Below are 20,113 nucleotides of genomic sequence, written 5' to 3' on the forward strand. Positions count from 1 at the left end.
GCAGCTTGTTATTTTTGAATGTTGTTGATAAGCTGTGATGTCTTCCAGCTTTTTAAAACTCTATTTTACTTCCATACTTACTTTACTTCTGTTTTTATTACTGTATCATTATTGATCTAACTATTATTACCTATATAACTTACTTACCTTATAATCTTTAACATCTGGATTGGACAGGAGGTCAGTGTTGTCTAAAGAAGGCCATCAGCAAGTAAGGTGACCTTTCTGACTTAACCTCTCAGTACATGAGCGCATTCTAAAAGCACCGGATAACTACTCTTTCTGGTGGATACGTTCCTCTTTTTCTTAATTCTTCTCAGATGAATTCACCAATGAGTGAATCACATATGAATTGCAGTCAGAAATCTGCTTTAATGATTACAAGCATTCAATCCACACACCTGTGGGAATGAGAAAGGAAGAAAGAACAAACCATTCTACTTGCAATAGAGTTTTATACATGAGAAGGACGTGATAAACTTCATAAGAGCAACTTTAGAGTAAGTTTATCATAAGATAAACTTAATATGTTTTGCATATTTGACCTTGAAGACATCAATGTGGCTTTGTACAGTCTCTGTGAAAGACTATCAATAAAATCCTCCTAGAGCTAATAGTTATCTAACAGTTATCTAAGTTCATGAATGAATACAGTGTTCCCTTTATTTTGCCATCACTTTATATATTACATATATATATATATATATATATATATGTAATATATATGTTACAGCATTATATAAGTACACAGACCTTCTCTGTTGAGGACAGTAGGTGAAAATGAAACATCTATAGGGAAGTATGGTAGAATTCTCTGACCACTTGCTGTCTTCTTTACTGATGTATTTTTATTTTCATGTTTCCTTTTGACTGCAAGATTCATGTGCCTTTACCAGTAACCTTTACTGTTACTGCTGTGTCTCTAAACAGTGTGGTGTATAAGCTGCCAAAAGCATGACACCCAGACCCACATTCTGAAAAATTAAATATTTTATTTAAAGTACTATTAATGAAATTTCTATGCAGTAGTAGCTTGTGTATTTCACAGAATGTGTGTTTTTTTTTTTTTTATGTAATTCTAGCAGTCGATGCATGAATTGAAGTGCAGTTAAGCAAGTTACTACAATATACTATACCTTTACTTTTCTTATAGGGAAATAGGCTGAAATTAAAACACCATGCAGCTTTTAGCAGCATATGGAGTTAGGTGACCTTCATGTGAAAAGAGAATTTCCCTTCAGGGATCAATAAAGTATCACATTAAATTGGTAATGCACAGCGAGGAAGTGAAGCAAGAGTGAAATTACCTGTACAAATCACTGCACCACGTTAATCATGCCTGTGATTTGTGAACATGCCAAACAGACGACCGTAAGCCACTTCGCTCGGCGGTAAAATGTCAGCCATGAACCAGTGGAAACTGCTGCAGAAACACAGAGCTGCACTGTGCAGTAATAACTGTAGCTTGGTGGTGAACCTGATGGTGCAGGTGAACTGAACAACTTATTTTATGTGCAATAATAACAGTATCTTTTATGTTTTATACAGTTCACACACGAACCTGAAAGCATAAAACTGCAGAAATCTTAATCTTGTCATGCCACCTGTCAGTATGTGACAATACAGCTGCAAGTTTTAGCTACAGTTTGTCATGCAGAGAAATAGGGAGAATTTCATGTGATCTTGGGAAATGTGGCCAAAAATAAATTCAGGGTTTATTTTAAAGCTTGAAGTTGATTCATAAATGTCAAATGCAGGTTATCCCATACAGCTATGGGCTGCTTTGAATAGAGCAATGCATTTTTTTTTCTTTAATAAATCTTTAACCATATATGTTCTTCATTGGCTCTGTTAGAATATGTGCTCTGGATTCTACTAAGCGTGTCCTAAATGCATGTTAAATACATGTGGAAATGAGGATAAAATTAGAATTTGAAATATTACTTTAGCCTATGTAATGGATTGTGCACTGGATCGTCTTACTTTTTAATCACCTAATTTCTGTGCTTAAGGTAAAGATGGGAGTTGAGATGTAAGGTGAAATGTGTATGTGCTTCTTAGATTATAAACTTTACCTGCTATACTGAAGTAAATTATAAATAGTAATAAAATATTTGGTTTTTAGTTTCTGAAAACTGTGAAATGGCTGTGAAATAACTGAAGGCAGTTTATTTTCTTATATATACATCTCTCCCTCTCTCTCCGTCTCTCTCTCTCTCTCTCTTGTCACAATATCAAGCTTAATTTTTAAAAGTTTTAGGGTCATTGTCCAGTAGCACTAAAATAACACACATTTTCCCATAAAAATAAATGTCTCAATCCATGAAAAGATCCCTGCTGAATCATATTGATTAGAAACCTTGATGTCTGTTATATGGTTTGGATTTCGTTTTGATTTTACACATGGACCAAGCCTTAGAGCGCCTAGTGAGTGTTGAATTTCACTTTCCTGTCAACGTTTTAGCCTTAAATCAAAGGTTTAGATTAGATGAGAGGATTGCTACCCCTCTCATACATGTACAGTAAATAACCAGGAGATGGTTGGCTTAGTTTTTAGGATTAAACCTGGAGGAGACGGAAAATGACTACTAGCACCTATAAACTTACAAATTAACAACTTTCAAACGTGGGAGGCATTTGATGTCTTACACAGATTGTAAGCCTCATCCTGTAATTCCTCTCTGATGAGAGCACAGTGGAAATCTGAAATCAGATCACTCAACTTCTTAATTACAGCCTCACTGCATTAAGCCCTCCCCGTGTCCCACAGGCAGTAAAGTGGTGCGGCAGTCGGGGGACCTCGGCCACCGCCTTCAACCCTGGATTTGTGCAGCGGCGGCCCTATCAGCCCTCACTCTGTCATTCTGTCAGCACAGCTCGCCTGGTGTGTGGTAACACATGACAGATCTGGGAGATAAAACAGCCAACCCTCGCCCCCGCTGCCACACTAATGGTTTAAAAATATCTTCTTCAAAGACCCGAGATAGTGTAAGGGGTGTCAGGGTGGTTCTGGGTTCTGTTGTGGCGTAACATAGCAGACCCATTTAAACTCTCAGTTTGCTTTTTATACCCTGCCACTAGGGCCTGAGAGCTGGCTGGAGTTGGGGTGGAGTCAGGAAGGGCACTGTGGGATTTGTGATGGACAGCAGGGATGAAACGGCCACTGGTATCCACAAGTGAAGTTGGCCTAACCAACACAACAACCACAAGACATCAGCCACTACACAGACTGTTTCTCCTGTTATAAATATTTAGGTGGCTCATACATTAATACCCATACACATACATAAATGTAAACCCTGACTTGAATAATCACAAAAGTTGGCTGACTATAGGAGCCTTTGTTTTCCTACATGAAAAACAGCTACATCCCGTGTGTGTGGCAATTGGATCTGATTGAAGCTCCCTGCTTCCCCTCTCTGACTATAGGAACCTGTTTCTCTGTTTCTGATTTGTCTGCCTGGTGTTGCTCTCAGCTCAGAGGGCACAGTGATTAAATGTATTGTATGGAAACACAAGCGTGCACACTGCTGCGGCCACAAACACATAATCATGCATGTAAATAAATGTTGCAAAGTAAGTCGGGAGACAAATGTGAGTGTGGTCATTGAACTTATAACCCAAAGAGAAAGTGACACACACACACACACACATAATTATGCACTGAAAAAAAAAAAATGCAAGGTTTCTGCTTTGTTTTTCACCAAATCAGAGGGTGTTACACCAGTTATAGTATTTCTGTTTATTTCATGTTCCTGAAGTAAATGTCATAGATAGTTTTGGCAGTGAGTATTTACGAACTACCTTAAAGTGATTTTGGATATTCATGCAGCTGAGTGTTGCACCCAAGCCTCATCCTTTCACCTTTGTGTGGGCAGCACAGGCACTGGCCTGGTTAATGATGTGGCTGTAGCACCCGTGGATTTGTTTTGCTTATTTCTTCATGGTGTTTCTTTTTATTGAATCCTTATGTCTGAGTCCACACTACTCTTGACTACAGCAGAACAGGCGTAACTGCCAGGCTGTCCTTAAGGTGGCTGTAACCAGCATTTTTACTCTATGCACAATGGATCATGTAATCACTTATGAATGAGACTGGTCAGTTATAGTGATGAAACCACAGAAAGCAGCAATGTCCCTCTTCTTTACAGAGATTTATATCCAGTTCCAACTCATTCCTTTGGTTTTAAAGTCCAAAACTGTGATTGGTTGGTGTGGTTTTAAATGCAGCAGGTGACTGAAGAGCAGACAAAGTTAGAAGCTGACTGATGAACAGGGCAAAACATTTAGCCAGATATGTCATCAGGAGAATGTAGAGAGACAGTACTGTTCAGTACATTCCCAGCGTACGTAAAAGGAAAATCACAATAAGGATATTTGCATAGTAATAAATATTCAATAACCAAACCTAGATGTTAATATTTTTCATTTAAAAATATCTTTGCAGACCCAAACTAAATTTAGTTCATATGTCAGTTGGTTTAAAATCCTTCCACTTGTACAGAAGCTAGTTCCACTTCAGATTTAAACCTCCACTTTGCTGTTATGAGTGGGTGGGTACCTTTGCCCTGACCTTAAGGTGACACTGTAAAGTCAAATAATAGTTAAGTGTATGTTGTGTGTATGACGTCACGTCTCTGCGCATAAACATAAAAAGTGAGCAAGTTTGCAATGAGAACCAGGGGGAGATTGTGTGAGTTTGAAACCGTGTGTGTGAGGAGAATCAATTTAAACACAATCAAAAGTTAAGAGGGATTAAAGCTACCGTGATGAGATAGCACACTCAAAATGGTTTAAAATAGCTGCAGAGATTACACTAATGTAATCCAATTTAAAGGAGCCTTCCCCAAATATTTATTATTGAAGCACCATCTGTTTGAAGCCTGTAGGGTCAGTCCAATATGCAGTTTTCCACCAACAAAGCTATTTTGTTGTCCTACATTTCTCCCCGTCCTGTCTGTCAAAATAAATAAATAAATAAATGAAAATAACCCAATTTTTCTGTGGCTCGGCCATAATCTTTGTGCACATTTGTCCTTGTTTGACACTGACCGAATCTGGAAAATCTATTTGCATTTAGTTTGTCATTTATTAAATTCTTTAATAAAAGTGCACTTCAGCATCATCCAGATTACCTCACCAGCCTGACTAAGATCATAATGTGGAAAGGAAATCTGATGCTTAAATAATGTATCAGTGTGTTCTTGCACGGCTAGGCATCGAAGACTTTGGTTATCACTAGTCTGACACAGATACTCGCTCAGCACAGCCCCGACATGCCACTCATAGAAGTTTGCTGTCTCATCCAGAGCAGAAAACTGTGATCTCCTCTTTATTCCAGCTGTCAGTCAATAAACACTAACAAAACAAACCAGAAAGATACAAGCATACAGTTCTTCAAATTGTTTGCAAAAAGAAAAAAAAAAAAAAAACACTTAATGGCAGAGTTGGACATGTAGATGTGAAAGACACTTAAATTTCAGTGTTGTGTTACCAGCAAAATCTGTGCAAATCACCTTTCCTCCATAGCTCAGGTCAGTTCAGTCTGGGAGAAATGTTGACTGTTGGTGCTGAGGTGATGAGAAGAAGGAGAATAAAAGAAGCAGAGGAGCTGAGAGATATGTACAAACGGAGGCTTAGTCCAACTTTCCACAGGAGTGCCAAAGACCAGGGAGTCCAACAGCTACATCCAAGCAGGACAGGGAAGATTCATCCAGCTCTAGGGATCAGAACACTTCCAGTACCCAGTTTGCCCAGAGAGGTCCTGGAAATCCAGCTGGATCATGGAACGATTCCCCCACTTTAATTTTACTTTTATGCTTTTTCATCTTGAGGGTTAAAGCCCCAAAACTAAATTTAGACTTTCAGTCACTCTTTCTTCTTCATCTTGTCCTCCATATTTACTCTAAAAAAAATGTTTGTCTCCTCCCCCAGATCACAGGTGTCTCTGATTTGGCTCCACACCTACCCCTTCCTTTCCAGCCAAGATGATAACAGAGCTGTTCTGTGTTTCCCCTATCCCTTCTGTCGCAAAGTGAATTGGAAGATACATCTGTTAGTGTATAACTTAGGTGATGACAGGTGACTAAAAGTGACATATGGCAATAAACTCTGAAATAACATTATCAACAGGTATTATAAACACAAATCATTTTTTGTATCAAGACTGTGTATTAGTTTTACAGAATAGCATTAGTTTATGTAAAATCAGTCTCATAGTCACATGTCAAATTATTAGCAGATTTTTAAGGTGAAAGGCCTCTCAAAGTTGTACTGATGGTGAGGTGGAGAGGTATAAACGGAGAATAAGTCTGAGCCTCAGCTAGATTTTAGCTGCAGAGACGGACTCACATGAGAGAAAGACATGGGTGCAAGCAGAGATTACTCAGGGAGATAGAGTGGGGCTGGTTAAAGAGGATCAGTTTATCTTCACGCAGCCACCCCCAACCCCCAGGGCTTTGAGAGAGGGACTGACTTATGTTTTTTTAACTGTTCACTTGATCACAACAGCACATAGCAGAATTAGGCTGGGATGCCTTGTTAGACATGCAAATCACATGTATTTCAGTAATAAATGAGACACCTATCAGGCACACCTGCACAGCCTGGTTTTCAAAATCTCATTAACAGTGTTGCTTTGCTGATTCTTTTCATTTCTCGAGCCTTACGTTTTGAGATTAACTGTTGTGCCGATATGACGGTTACTCCACTGTGGTTTTATCTCTTCATCAGATGATCTGTTTTTTCATATGAACGTGCTGCCCCTTATGGACCGCTCACATTACTACAACAGATGTAGGTTTGATCTCTTAATTGCGCCCCCCTCTCTCAGAAATGCATGACAGGGTTGACTTTTCTTTGATTATTCTGCACAGGTTTGCCGATGCAGCCGAGATTCCGCCTGTGTCTCAAAGCCTGGATGCCCCGCAGGAAAAAAAACAAAAAAAAAAAAAACATTGTTTATTCTAAAGAGACGAATCCAATTAGCAGATGTAAAGCGTGGCTAGGCTGAATGATAGCCTTTGGCAAAATTTAATTAGGACAGAGTTTAGTGAAACTACATAGTATCATATCTGCATCCTCTTTATTGGCAGTATGTTGTTTCCAGATTTTTGCTTCTTGTGAAGGATTGAAGTTTACATCCATAGCCACATCTTGAACTGTCTGTATGTGTCTGTGTCTGCAGCCATACACAAACATATACCAGATGGAGACGACCACAGGATTAGTGAAGATTTTCCTTCATTTAATAAACAATTGAATGACACAATTCTGAGGATAAACCTGCTCAAAGAAGCACAAGGACAGTCTGGAGTGAGGAAACCACAGGGCATTATCCTACTTTATCATGGAATATCTGTGTATCATTCTGATTTACAGCCTGCATCTGTCACTGCATGCTCTCTGCAGATGGCACTCGCATCAAGAAGCAGCATCTCTGATACACAATGTGTAATAATCAAAGTTCAATGTCTGAATAGCACAGTGTAGCTTTATACAAGGCAAGAGATTCCAGGCAGTCATGTAGCCGCACTTGTATCCCAAATAAGACTCCTAACATTGTTACATAATTGTTCCAGTAGAAACATGTCAGCTCATTGGACGCCGCAACAGCAAAGACAATAGTTGGTGGAAATGAAATCGGAGCATTAACAGGATTTTTAAGGGAGAAACTGTGCATTAAGCAGACAAAAAGGCAGTTCTGCTGGACTCTGGGCTGATATGATGACAGCCGCAGGACTGATGATGATGATAAAGATGTTAATCTGGTGCATACATGCCTAATACACGACCCCACTGCTCAACAACCACCACATTAGAAAAGGTTAGATATGAGGACATGCTTTATAATCACAGGAACGTTTTTGCTCTTGGGTCTCACAATACACTCCAGATTTCTGACATCTCTTCATGTGTCATGGACTCTGCTGTGAGTGGATGACCCAGCTGTTCTAGCAGCACGGCACTATGGATACTAATCTCAGTATATCAGTCAGTCCACGACCTTTCCTTTAGCACCACCATGAGTTTGACATTTGTCATTTTGAGTGACATGTCTTGACAACTACTGGATGGATTGCCATGATTTGGTACACACATTCATGGGCCCCCCTCAGGATAAATTAATTAAGTAATTAAGTTGGTGTTTCATTTTCATTTAGCTCCATCATAAGGTCAAAATTTTAATTTATCCAATAATTTGTTTATGATTAAATACCTGAAAACGTAATATGATTCCCATCAGCCTCAGGCTTAGTTTGTTAAATACATATATATACTAAATTACAACTATTAAAAATCAGCATTGTGAGCATGTCAGCATGTTAACGTTAACATTTAGCTCAGAGTCGGTGTGCAGGGAAAAACATTTTTTAAATGGAAGAATAATGTGACTGTAACTTTAAGGAGATTATCATTCAGTATGTCTAAATGGTGAAAACATGTTTATAATTTTCAAGATGGATTTTTAAATTTTTTTTTTCTATTCTGTGCCACTAAATGTTCCTAAGTGCACCATCTGCTGACATGTTGGTCGTCTCATCTCAAACTCAAAACTGTCACAGACACGAATGGTTAACTGTAAATATACTGCAAATATACTTTTCATAATTTTGAGAAAATAAATACTATTGATGACAGCAGTGGCAGCAACATGACCATGTGTTACATCATATCCATGTCCAGCTGAGCTCTTTTGCTCATATGAGGTGAGAGGATTGAGCCTGGGATTGTTTAGGGATTAGTCAGCAGGACTTAGCAGATTCAGAAATTAAGGGGCAAGAGCGCCACAGAGGCAGGGTCACGTTGTCCCGGGAGGGACAAGAAAGCATGGGAGGAACTGCAGCGAAACTATAAGCCAAAAATAAGTTCTGCCTCTCTCTCTTTCCTTGTGCTTTCTGCCTCTGTGACAAACATGCAATCTTTTTTCTCCTCCTTCACAAGCATATTCATTCCTCTTCATCTGTACACCCACCTGCCCTGCCCCACCACCACCCCCCACCACCAATCACCTAATTGTCCTGCCTCTCTATATCCTTTCAGTCTGGAAAAGAAGGAAGGCGTGCCTGGTTGAACAGATTTGGAGATCTCAGCTGTCTATGGATGATAACCGTCTTTCTCTCTCTGTGTGTGTGTATTACTCTATAACTGTATACTCATTTTTATAAGGGACACTTTTTCATGTTTTGGTATTTTCTGCAGTCCAAGGATTTAGTCAGAAGAATTTTTTTTTTTTTTTTTTTTTTTTTTAGTTTTTAGTTTTTTAAACCTATATTCAAACTGGAGACACAGACTGTCACTGACTGCTGGGATCAGTTGATCCAGCTTCATCTATCCAGTTCAGGTGACTGGGCACCCTGTGAGTTGGACATCTTTGTCTTTTTTAAAAATGTCTTATCATCTTTTCTCTTTTATATCATTATTGTCATAATCATTATTTTGCTTCTGTTCTGTGTTCTCCATTGAGTGTTTTTGTACGTGGTTTTGTGTTTTAATGGCAAAATGACAGGGAATGAGGTGGAAAAACCAGGTTGCTCCAGCTGATTTGTATTTTCGGGAGATTTGTGAGCATGACTCCCAATTAAATGTCTTAGAATTTTTTTTTTTAAGATTTGCTGAAATCATACATTATTTGCCTTTTATATTCTTTATTAGCTTTCATTCTTAGCCATACCTAGAAAGTAAGGTATACTAGCTGTAAGCTTTGCTTTTGTAATCCATTAGTTGAAGGCAAAGTTTACTTCACATGCACAGCCATATGGTGCAATAAAGGAGTTATACTGTAAACCCTAATGGTAAATCTTTAGCTTGTCATAAGAGCAGTGTCGGTACTTTATGTTGAAGTATGTGAAACCTACACGTGTAGAAATTGTAGGAGCAGAGTTGAGTTCAATGTCAGCTTCTATATGTGATGATCCACGTAATTTAACAGGCAGATTTTATCTTTATTCTGAATGTCATATACTTTCTTTGTTGAGCTGATACTTCTTCTTTTCCTTTGGGCTGCTCCCTTCAGGGGTCTCCAGTTAACCCTATCCTCTGTATCAGCTTGAGTGGAATAGTTTTTCTCTCAACATAACAAAATTACCCCATTTATCACTTTTCATACTGTTTTATTCTGAACTGCTCTTTCCATTTTGTACTTCTAAAGCTGTCTACAGTGATTCATTGTGATAAGCAACATTAGCTGTGATTCCAATTGATTCATTTGAATGGCTTTTCTCCAGGTACTCCAGTTTCCTCCCACAATCCAAAGACATGCAGGTTGGGCTTAGGTTAACTGATGACTCTAAATTACCTGTAGGTGTGAATGTGCATGTTTATCTGTCTTTATGTGTCAGCCCTGTGACAGACTGGTGATCTGCCCAGGGTGTACCCCACTTTTCACCCAGATCAGTTAATGATCAAATGAATTGTCTAATTAATAATTAATAGTAATAAATGCATTACATCAGATGTGGATGTGCTAAGACAAAAATGAAATTAAATAAAACACAATCAATTTAAAGGATATTGTTGTAGCACAGTGGCGCAGACATACCCCAAATTATGATAACAACAGAGAGTACTGCACCTCTGCTACATTACAGCTGTGACTAACTCTTCCCATACTGCCCATGTGTTGCAGGTGACACACAGAAGGTTGAGATGCCCAGAAGTGAGATGGAGGTGGTGAGAGGCCAGATGGTGGTGTTACATGCCTGGTACAGCCCCCACTCAGACATTTCCAAAAACTCTGTCATTTGGCACTTCATGGGGAATAAGTCCAAACAGGTGAGAAGGACAAAACATATTTTTTCTGTAGAGACTTCACTCTGACCTCTGGTGGATTAGAGCTGAGAGACCTTCTTTAAAGGGATTAAAAAGAAATATAGTGGGTTTCCTGATCCTTGTGATATCTAAAATATATAGACCAAAAAAATTTGAACTTAATAAATGGGTGATATTTATTTTATATATTTTCATTTGAACTAATGAGTTTCAACCATTTTTCAACTCAAGATGTCACCTTGGGCTCCAGGAAAGTGTGACCAACGTTTTTCATCAATTTTGGATAATTGATAAAATAATTGGAAGATTAATAATCAATAAAAATAACTTAGCTGCAGCCCTACAAAAACATGGTGATGCTATATTTATTGTATTACAGCAATTGTTTTTTAAGAAGCTAAGATAAGTAAAAGGCCTTTTGTGTATTGTGTGACACCATTATATCCCAAGAATCTCATCTGGTGATATATAGGGTGAAAAAGAAAATCAGTGTAGAGATTAGGATTACTGCCAACGCCCCATCTGATGTCTAATTCGTGGTTGTAAGGAAAACAGGATGCACGCACAAATACACACATACTGCAAATATCTGCACATACAGTATGTGTGTGTTTGTGCGTGTGTGTGTGTGTGTGTGTGTGTCGGGTGTCTGCGAGTTTATCTAAAACAGATTTCAGGATTATCTTTACGAAGGATGTGATTTCTGTTCTAAGGTTAATCTGCACATCTTCATATGGCTGCAACAAATAGAACTCAAAATATTTTAGCCAAATGATCAGAGAAAATTCCTTATCCATATTTCAAAATGTGTTTTGTAAAATTGATTTTCCCAGTAGAGAGATGTTGATCTGATGACGACCATTCAACAGTGTGACGAGGTCATGCAGCTGTGTTCAGTAAAATGTTTTTCCCTATGCAGGTCATAAACTTCAGTTCAGGTGAGGTCGGGCATGGCCAGAATGAGTTCACCAAAAGAGTGGGCTTCAGCGTGGCAATGCCCTCAACCAATCTCTCCATCTACATCAACAACACCCAGGAGTCTGACTCTGGACGCTATGTATGCAATGTCATCGTCCCTGGAGGTGCTGGCATTTCCGGAGAGATGCGCCTTAATGTCAAAGGTAATGGGCCGCACATCAGAGAAATTTCAAAGGTTAGATTTAATCAGAACAGTATGCCATGCAGCTCACACATTTCCTTGGATTTGGAAATCCAGGCTGAGTAAATGCTGAACATATTTTCAAGGATTTTCGATCAGAACAGTCTGTTAAAAATCTTATATTTATGTGAGTAAGCACTGTACAAATAGAACTCATCTGCTGTTTAGGGATTCGCTGGGCTCTGAGGTCATTATGTCATCTTCCAGCAGCAGATGGAAATAAATGGGTGGGGTGGGGTAAAATCATTTACCTATTTTTATGCAATATTGTTACTGCCCCTAGAAATCTCCATGTCACTGGTAGGGGATTAAAACTAATGTACAAGTTCAATAAGAGGTTATTTATCCTCTATTCATATCTTAAATGTGTTTTAACTTAATAGCAATGTCTGTCTGTCTGTCTGTCTGTCTGTCTGTCTCTAGTCCCTCCCTCTCCCCCAGTGTGCACTATGACAGGAAACCCTGTGGTGAAGGGCAACGTGACTCTGAGCTGTAAGTCCAGTCATGGGAAACCTGCCCCTCAGTACAAATGGACCAAGGCTGCACCCATGTCTGAAGTCTTCTTCTCACCAATGCAAAGTGAGTATTATTTGGATGAAACTCTAATAATTAATCCTTTCATCCACCTTACAAAAAACACAGATTTTTTAGTTTTGTCTAGGTTCTTGAGAGTCCACTGGTCATCAACATTGAGGTCATTTAACAATTTCAGTATCATTTTTTTCATTTAAATTTTTTTGTGAATATTGTACTCTCATTGTCCAGACATCAGAGATCAGACAAGAGCAGTTTATAAAAATGTTGATAGGCTTATCTAGGTCACTTGATTAGCAGAAGCTCACAGCAGTTAAACTTAAGAAACAGCAAGCAGTGATGTAGTGACTGCTACATACTGTACACTGTTCCTTTATTTTATTGGTGGAGGTTTTAGGGTTATAAGCAGCCTGTAAGGAAAACCACAGGAACTTCAGCAGCAAGGCTGAAAAAAATCATTTCACCTCCTCTGTTTGCTTTTCATGTTTTTAAAAAAAATCATATTCACAGATCCTTAATATATACAACCAGGTTTCTATCAAGAAATTTTTCAGTAATATGATTTTAAGTAGCAATAGAGTTAGTATTGGGTTTTTTGTTTTTTCAATAATATGAGAAGCAAACTATGTCTAAATTTATACACATGCATATTGTAATGTTTTGTCTATTTATTTTGGGTTGGAGAATGTTTATTGGATCTGAAAATAAATCTTCACCTTGCACAATCACTGAGCCAAATTTCACACTTCATTGTGTCACATTCAGACATCTTTGTAAAAATAGTGCCACATTAGACACATAAAGACATGAGGCACATGCATCTTTCATTAAGTCAGTGTCAGCCACCTACACTGTCCAGTTAACATAATTACTTTGTTTATAGATGTTCCAAATTCACGTCAGAGGAAGGTCCTTGATCGTTCAATAACATTCAGTGTGAAATCCTCTTTACAGATTGAGATCTCAAACTACACATGGTGCTCCTCTAACATTACAGTCAATGCAAGAAAGAAAAAAAATCTATTTGCATACTGTGCACATGCACATGCTTTTGGATGAATTGCCAAATGCGCCTACTGAGCACAGCCCAGGGACATGAGATGTCACAATATACAAAATGACCGCAAAGAGACAGAAAATCACCTCAGTGAGAAACAAAATGGTCACAAAGAGACAAAATCTATCATAATGAGACATAAACTTTAAGTCTGGGGGTCCTATGTAAGAGAGGGAGGGCTCTTACATGTCCCAGGGGCCCATTTTTCATAATCTGTCCATGATGCTGTTTGCTTTCCAATGGTGGTGCTGAGAAAACACCATCTGCTTCTCAACAATAGGGCTTAGGCTGATTGATTGAGTATTGACTTAACTGCTCTGATCTCTGGCCCTCATCTCTTTATAGCAGAAAAGTCCTCAGACTCATAAAACAAAAGCTACTCCCTCTGATTGTGCATTTGTATTGCAGTACGCACACTCAAGACCACGTTGCACGTGCATCTGCTCCCTCTTGCATACTATCAACACACTGTTTCAAACCCTGTGCTCATCTGTTTTGTCTGTGTTGATGTATGCTCTCTCTATGAAACTTTACTCTGCCATCACTGCTTATCTCTTTCAGCAATCTCTCTCTTTCTGCTTTCTCTTTCTGCTGATCCTCTCTCAGTACTCCTCATTTCCTGTTGACCTTGGTGCCTAATCTAACAAGGCCCATGTCATTACTTGATCACCCCCTCTAAGAGGCATAAGTTGGATTTGGGACTGAGAGTGTAGTACATCTCACTCTTCTACCCTCCATCAGTCCATACCACTCCTCCCCTACCTCTCACTCATGCTCACTGTCTGTCTGTCATCTTTCCCTCTGCACAAAAAACAGAATGGAGAGCCTGCCCCCAGCCCATGCTTGTCCTTGGGTTCATGGGTAAGGGTTTTCACTCATACATACATTTTTACCCATATACATTGTCTGCTTATTTCCCCAACTCCACCTCACCCTCACCTGCAAGGAGGAGTCACGGTTTTAGAGCTTTAGAAGAGCTTTAAAGGAAAAAAATCAACCCAATTTGTAAGTAATTCTTACAGGGTTATGGTGCAGAACATATCGCTAAAAGGCCAAAAAAGACATGGGAGTGGGATTGTCAGACTTGCATGTTAATATTTTGTGATAAAGGGTTGAATTTGTCCTTTAAATCTTTATAGTGGTGTGTGATAGATTTAGCTGCCATCCTGTTGGATTCATTTTTCGTTATGTGTTATATTTAAACTCACAGCAAACCTTCCAAGGCTGTGTGTACTAAAGATTCTCTAACTATGCTTTTGAGCCAATGGATATACTAACTTAGAGCCCACAGCAGGACGGAAATCATTCTAGTTAGTTCAACAGAAAATAGTAATAAAGAAAAAGAATCATTTGACATTTTAGAAAATACACTTATTCACTTTCTTGCTGAGAATTATATGAGAAGATCAATACTCAATCAATATTTGAGACAGTAAATACACGGCTGCAGCAGGCAATTACAAGAAAAAGAACAACTTGTGGCTTTACAGAAATTTTGCAGGTGCTGGTAGATTTGTGCAAAGTACTATTCTTTGTATAGAATAGAAAAAGACTTAGTCTGGCTGGCCAGGCTGTCTTTTTTGGTGTAGTCATTAATTTATCATAAACAGTTTACAATATAAAACAGTGGCATGTAAGTGGAGGCAGAGTCAATGAATCCCATACAATCTAGTTCAGATTGTGCCCAGTAAAATGCTGTTTTTAAAATCTTCTCCCATTGGTCCTACAAAACAAAACTAGTGTCAATGAGTAAATTAGAGTAACAGCATTAGTTTTCTGATCTCCCTCTGTTTTAACATGTGGTGATGTATATATATTTTTTATTTATATTTTTTTATTTAAGTATTTTTTTATTTTGAAAACTACTGTAATTCACCTTTGCTTGGACAGCATCATGGGAGGTAGCAAAGTATACCACAAGGTTTATACAGATAAATCTGCTGATTCACATTGATCATGTCACGCGTCATGGAGATGACAAATGCAACTCCATGACCTTGCAGCGATGCAGCCAAATACATGTAATGCTCCTGTCTTGGTATGAAATAGCACCGACTGTAACATCAGGTCCCCTCAGGCTCTGTGGGAGTCTGATCACTGTGCAGGCTTGAACTCTCTCCAGGCTCAGTCAACTGATCTTTTGCTAATCTGTCACAATTGGGTTTGGTTCTTCACAACTTGTTACTAAACCCAGGGATTAAATAATCATGGAGGAACGTGTGACTATCACACTCACCTGCAACTGTTTTCTTCAGCATCTGCATTTGTTTTGACTTCTGATGGGCAAGATTTTAATACTCTGGTTAAAAGTTTCACATAAAAGATTGTTGGATGTTGGATCGATAAATTCCAGCTGTCCAATTATTTTAATAATCTTAGTGGTTATGGTTTTCATTGTGTGCATGCATAGTAACTTAAAAAATGTTCAGAAAATGGGCAGGTATTGTCTGACTTTTTAATCTTAGTTAGTTCTTAGATTGTAACAGATTTACCCTAGTTCTGCGGTTGGCTGTGGCTGTGTGCACCTAAAACCCACTCCTGGTGGTGCTGTAGCAGATGGTGTGAACAAAACACTAAGCTCAGACCACACTACACACACACACACACCCAAAATTTGGGATGAGGGCAGCTGTTTAGATACGATGATTGTTAAGGATTTTCTGGTCTCTTGCATTAATATGTTGCATGCTGGCATAATGTGAACCTTGACTTTTTATCTGGGATGATTTGGATGAGTCCCTGGTTTGTATTACTCTTTGGGGATTGACTCAGTGCAGAGAGCGACGGGCACCTGTGAACATTTATAAGGCACCCTTCATCCAAGCAGCACTTCAGGAGGTCGATCCCACAAAAACAGGCGCACACTCGCTCGAATTTCCTTACATCCCAACGAAAAGCAAAAACACATCAGGAGAAGACATGCTGTGATGTGACGTCTAAGATTGGATTTCAGAGGATTTGTTGTGATAAGTCCCTCATAAAGCTTGTTTAAAATGTTTGCAACAACACAGCATTTTAACTCCAGATGTGCCAGGAGCAGACTGTGCTGAACGCAAATACCCAGTTGTGAAAGCGCTGAGATGGATCCACAACCACTTACTGCTGTCATGACCTTTGTGGGAAGAAATATTCAAACATCATGATGTAGTAGGACTGGAGAATCACACATGCAGAGCTATCTGCTGTGGGCTTGCGCCAACACTCTGCTATATACTGTACAGTAGATACTAGGAATGGAGATTTTTCTGGATTAACGGTGTGAATCAGCAGTCATCATACTTTGATACACAATGTGTCATAATATCTGGACAAGAGGAAACCCTAGCTCTAAAAATACACTCAATTAGCAGGAATTACTGGAGTTAATTTGCTGCTTTTTGAAATGTTAAATGAAATGAAATATTGATCCCTTAATAAATTCCCATAAGGTTAATTGCCGTATGATGTTATGTGAATACTCCCCTAACGCATCATTATTTTGTAGCATTAGTTTTCTTGTCTGGTCCTACCAAGCTGACATTTACAGATGATATGAATATCGTGAACTGTGTGTAAACGTGTGGTCGTTTTGCAGATGAGAGACACGGCACCCTCAGGCTGAGCAACCTCACTAAAAGCATGTCAGGGAAGTACGTCTGCCGAGCCAGCAACACTGCCGGCTCTGACAGCTGTTCCATTAACCTGGAGGTTATCACCTGTACGTACACATTTCTTTTTTATTCCACTTCACACCGGGATATTCAACAGTGTATTTTTAAATAACCCAACTGTGAGTCTCATCAAGTGTACATATGCTCTGTGATCTGTTTCCCAGCTTCCAATGCAGGCATGATTGCAGCAGCTACACTGGGCTCAGTAGTAGGACTGGTGGCCATGGTGCTCTTCCTCATATTCATACTGAGAAGGAGACGGGACACTGAGGAGGAGATAGCCAATGAGATTAAGTGAGAATTTCACTACACACTGGTCAATTTAATACATACACCTCTACCATCTAATGTAACACTTCTAGTTTTTTAGCATGTGTAATGTTCCATTTCTCTGGGTAATGTGTAAGTTCAAATGAATGTTTATTACAGAGGTCATAACATCGAAGTCAAAGCCTGTATTTAGAAATGTTTTCAAATGTATTAAAAACAAAATGAAATCTTTCAATCATAAAAGTATTTAGACTCTTAATTCCACAATTACAGCCTCCAGTCTTCTTGGGTGAGTCTGTACAAGCTTTGCACACCTGGGTTTGGGCAGTTTATCTCATTCTTCCTGGCAAATCCTCTCAAGCTTTGTCAGACTGGGTGTTAAGTGTGTGTGAGCTGCATCTTCAGGTCTCTCTGCAGATGTTCTGTGGGGTTTAGGACTGGCTCCTTTAAATACTGACAAACTCCATGTGGGCTTTTGTATGTCTTTCACTCAAAGTGGCTTCTGTCTGGCCACTGTACCATAAAGGTGGAGTGGAGTGATGGTCAAGGAAGGAAGGTCAAGGAATTACAGTCAAAAAGACACATATACTTTCTAATCAATGTTTTTCTTTTTCCATTTTTCTACAAGATTCAAGACTTAGGGCTTTTTTTAAAACTTTTAAAATTTAAGACTTGTAATCTAAGAAATACACATGACAGAATGTGCTGTTTCAATGTATTAAATGTAGAAATGTATTGTTTATCACTGAGGTGAACACTGAAGCTGTTGTCAAAGCTGTTTCCCATTTGTGTCATTTTTTGTTTTAGTCTATTTAATTATGATTTCTTTGTTTTCTCTGTCACAGGGAGGATGCTCAGGCACCAAAGCGAGTGTCATGGGCAAAGAGTAACACAGGCTCCGACATTGTGTCCAAGAACGGCACGCTATCCTCCATAGCAACCAGTCCTCAACCGCGAGAACCCCATCAACCCAACTTTCACTACCCATACTCCCCCATCTCCACTTCAGACACAGGCTCAGTAATCAACGCTTACCAGCTACGACCTGGAGAGGCCAGCACCTTACAGGGACTTCCTGGTTACAACATGGGAGGCACCCCTTCGCGTAAACACAAGCGGCCTTCGAGCACAAATGGGGCCCCTCCTCAGGTTGTCAGGAGCCCTGTGGTCACCATCCCCAACAAGACTGAGGGGGCTCAGCCTCAGGTGGCCCCGCCTCTTACTGTGTCTCCAAAAATCAGCTCCTCCACTCTGACACGCATGGGAGCTGTTGCTGTCATGGTGCCTGCCCAAAGCCAAGCCGGCTCCCTGGTGTAGTCCGGACAGGAATCTGTAATGGGGAAAATAAAAAAAGACAGCGGTTACAGAAAGAAAGTATGCCTTGAAATGGAAACCTCAGAAGATCTCAAAGGTTGTGTGAAAAGATAACATCTTGCAGGTTGTTTGTGCATAATTTGCACAAACTCTCCCTTCAATTTGTTCATTAAATTGAGAATAGTGTACGCTGCATTCTGGCTAACTAAAGAGAAATTTATTTTATATATATTATTTACATGGTTAGAAATGGAGTTTCCTAAGGATATTCAAATAGGATCAAGTGTCTATCAAATGCCAACTACCGGTACTTCAAGAGAGGTGTGTTGATATTATGTAGTCTGCCTATTGTAAACCGTAAAGCTTAGAGTTTGCAGTTTTGGCTACATTTGTATAATATATAACCAAAATATGAAAACATTTTTTATAATTTCATTTTTATTTCACTCTAATCATTTCCAGTCACTTCTCTCAGGCTGACTAGTCACTAGACACAAGTTCAGAGCAAAAAAAAAAACAAGCAAAATCAATATTCAGGTTTTTTGAATATCTTGTTATTTTGGACTCACATTTGCTTGCGTAGCTGTAAGGGTAGTTTATGTAACCTGCTGTATCCGTGTCAGTATGGTTTTCTTATGGTAGACTCTCATGTCTAATGACAGAACATCCTGTACGAGTTTTTTGCCTGTTATGTTAAAAGGAATGTAACTGAAATAGTGAGTACAGCATCGCTGAAGTTGATGGTTGGTTTCTGACTATTTTGTCCAGAGGTGCTTGGTATTGATCATTGTAGATGTATAAGGCCGTTAGTTGAGGAGAGTGGTGGAAAAATAGTACAGAATATTTTCCCTAACATTAAAACAGTCTTTTTGCTAATGGTCTTGTATATTTTCTTGGATTTATACTAACATCAGGAAATAACGTGGTGGTAAGTTATTAATATTATTAATATTCGAAAGCCACCTTAATGCATCCATCCATCCACCCATTATCTTTGTCTGCTTATTTCTGGAGCCTATCCCAGCTCTCTTTGGGTGAAAGGCAGGGGTACACCCTGGACAGGTCACCAGTCCATCACAGGGCCACATAGAGACAAACAACCTCACACACTCACACTCACTCCTATGGGCAATTTAGAGTCACCAAGCAACCTGACATACATGTTTTTGGACTGTGGGAGGAAACCAGAGTACCTGCCGGGTTTTGAACCAGGAACATTCTTTCTGTGAGGCAACAGTAATAATCACCAATTCACCGTGCTGCCCCCACCTTAATACAGTTCTGATATTTGAAACGATTTCAAATAAAGTGTTCTGGAGTGTGATATGTAGCACAGCTAAACTTTACTTATATTATTGA

The 20,113-nt window shown here is 39.1% G+C and overlaps 1 protein-coding gene across 1 annotated transcript; it reads left to right on the forward strand.

The window, feature by feature from the left end:
• The first annotated feature begins 1,396 nt into the window (after positions 1-1,396).
• Positions 1,397-18,757, forward strand: esamb (endothelial cell adhesion molecule b). Its single transcript, XM_026313931.1, has 10 exons — positions 1,397-1,489; positions 2,771-2,884; positions 9,259-9,358; positions 10,628-10,773; positions 11,690-11,891; positions 12,353-12,508; positions 14,337-14,381; positions 17,095-17,217; positions 17,335-17,464; positions 18,286-18,757. Exons 1-10 carry the CDS (start codon positions 1,397-1,399, stop codon positions 18,755-18,757), a joined length of 1,581 nt encoding a protein of 526 aa, XP_026169716.1.
• Positions 18,758-20,113: the final 1,356 nt, after the last annotated feature.

The sequence above is a fragment of the Mastacembelus armatus genome, chromosome 13 (genome assembly GCF_900324485.2).
Source record: "Mastacembelus armatus chromosome 13, fMasArm1.2, whole genome shotgun sequence".
NCBI classification, from domain to species: Eukaryota; Metazoa; Chordata; class Actinopteri; order Synbranchiformes; family Mastacembelidae; genus Mastacembelus; species Mastacembelus armatus.

What these genes read in the sequence shown, in the direction of transcription:
- esamb (XM_026313931.1), top strand. Translation starts at nt 1,397, where the DNA reads ATGTCAGCCATGAACCAGTGGAAACTGCTGCAGAAACACAGAGCTGCA. An exon ending in GATGCGCCTTAATGTCAAAG is followed by an intron (nt 11,892 to 12,352) that starts GTAATGGGCCGC and finishes GTCTGTCTCTAG; the next exon opens with TCCCTCCCTCTCCCCCAGTG. An exon ending in CTTCTTCTCACCAATGCAAA is followed by an intron (nt 12,509 to 14,336) that starts GTGAGTATTATT and finishes CACAAAAAACAG; the next exon opens with AATGGAGAGCCTGCCCCCAG.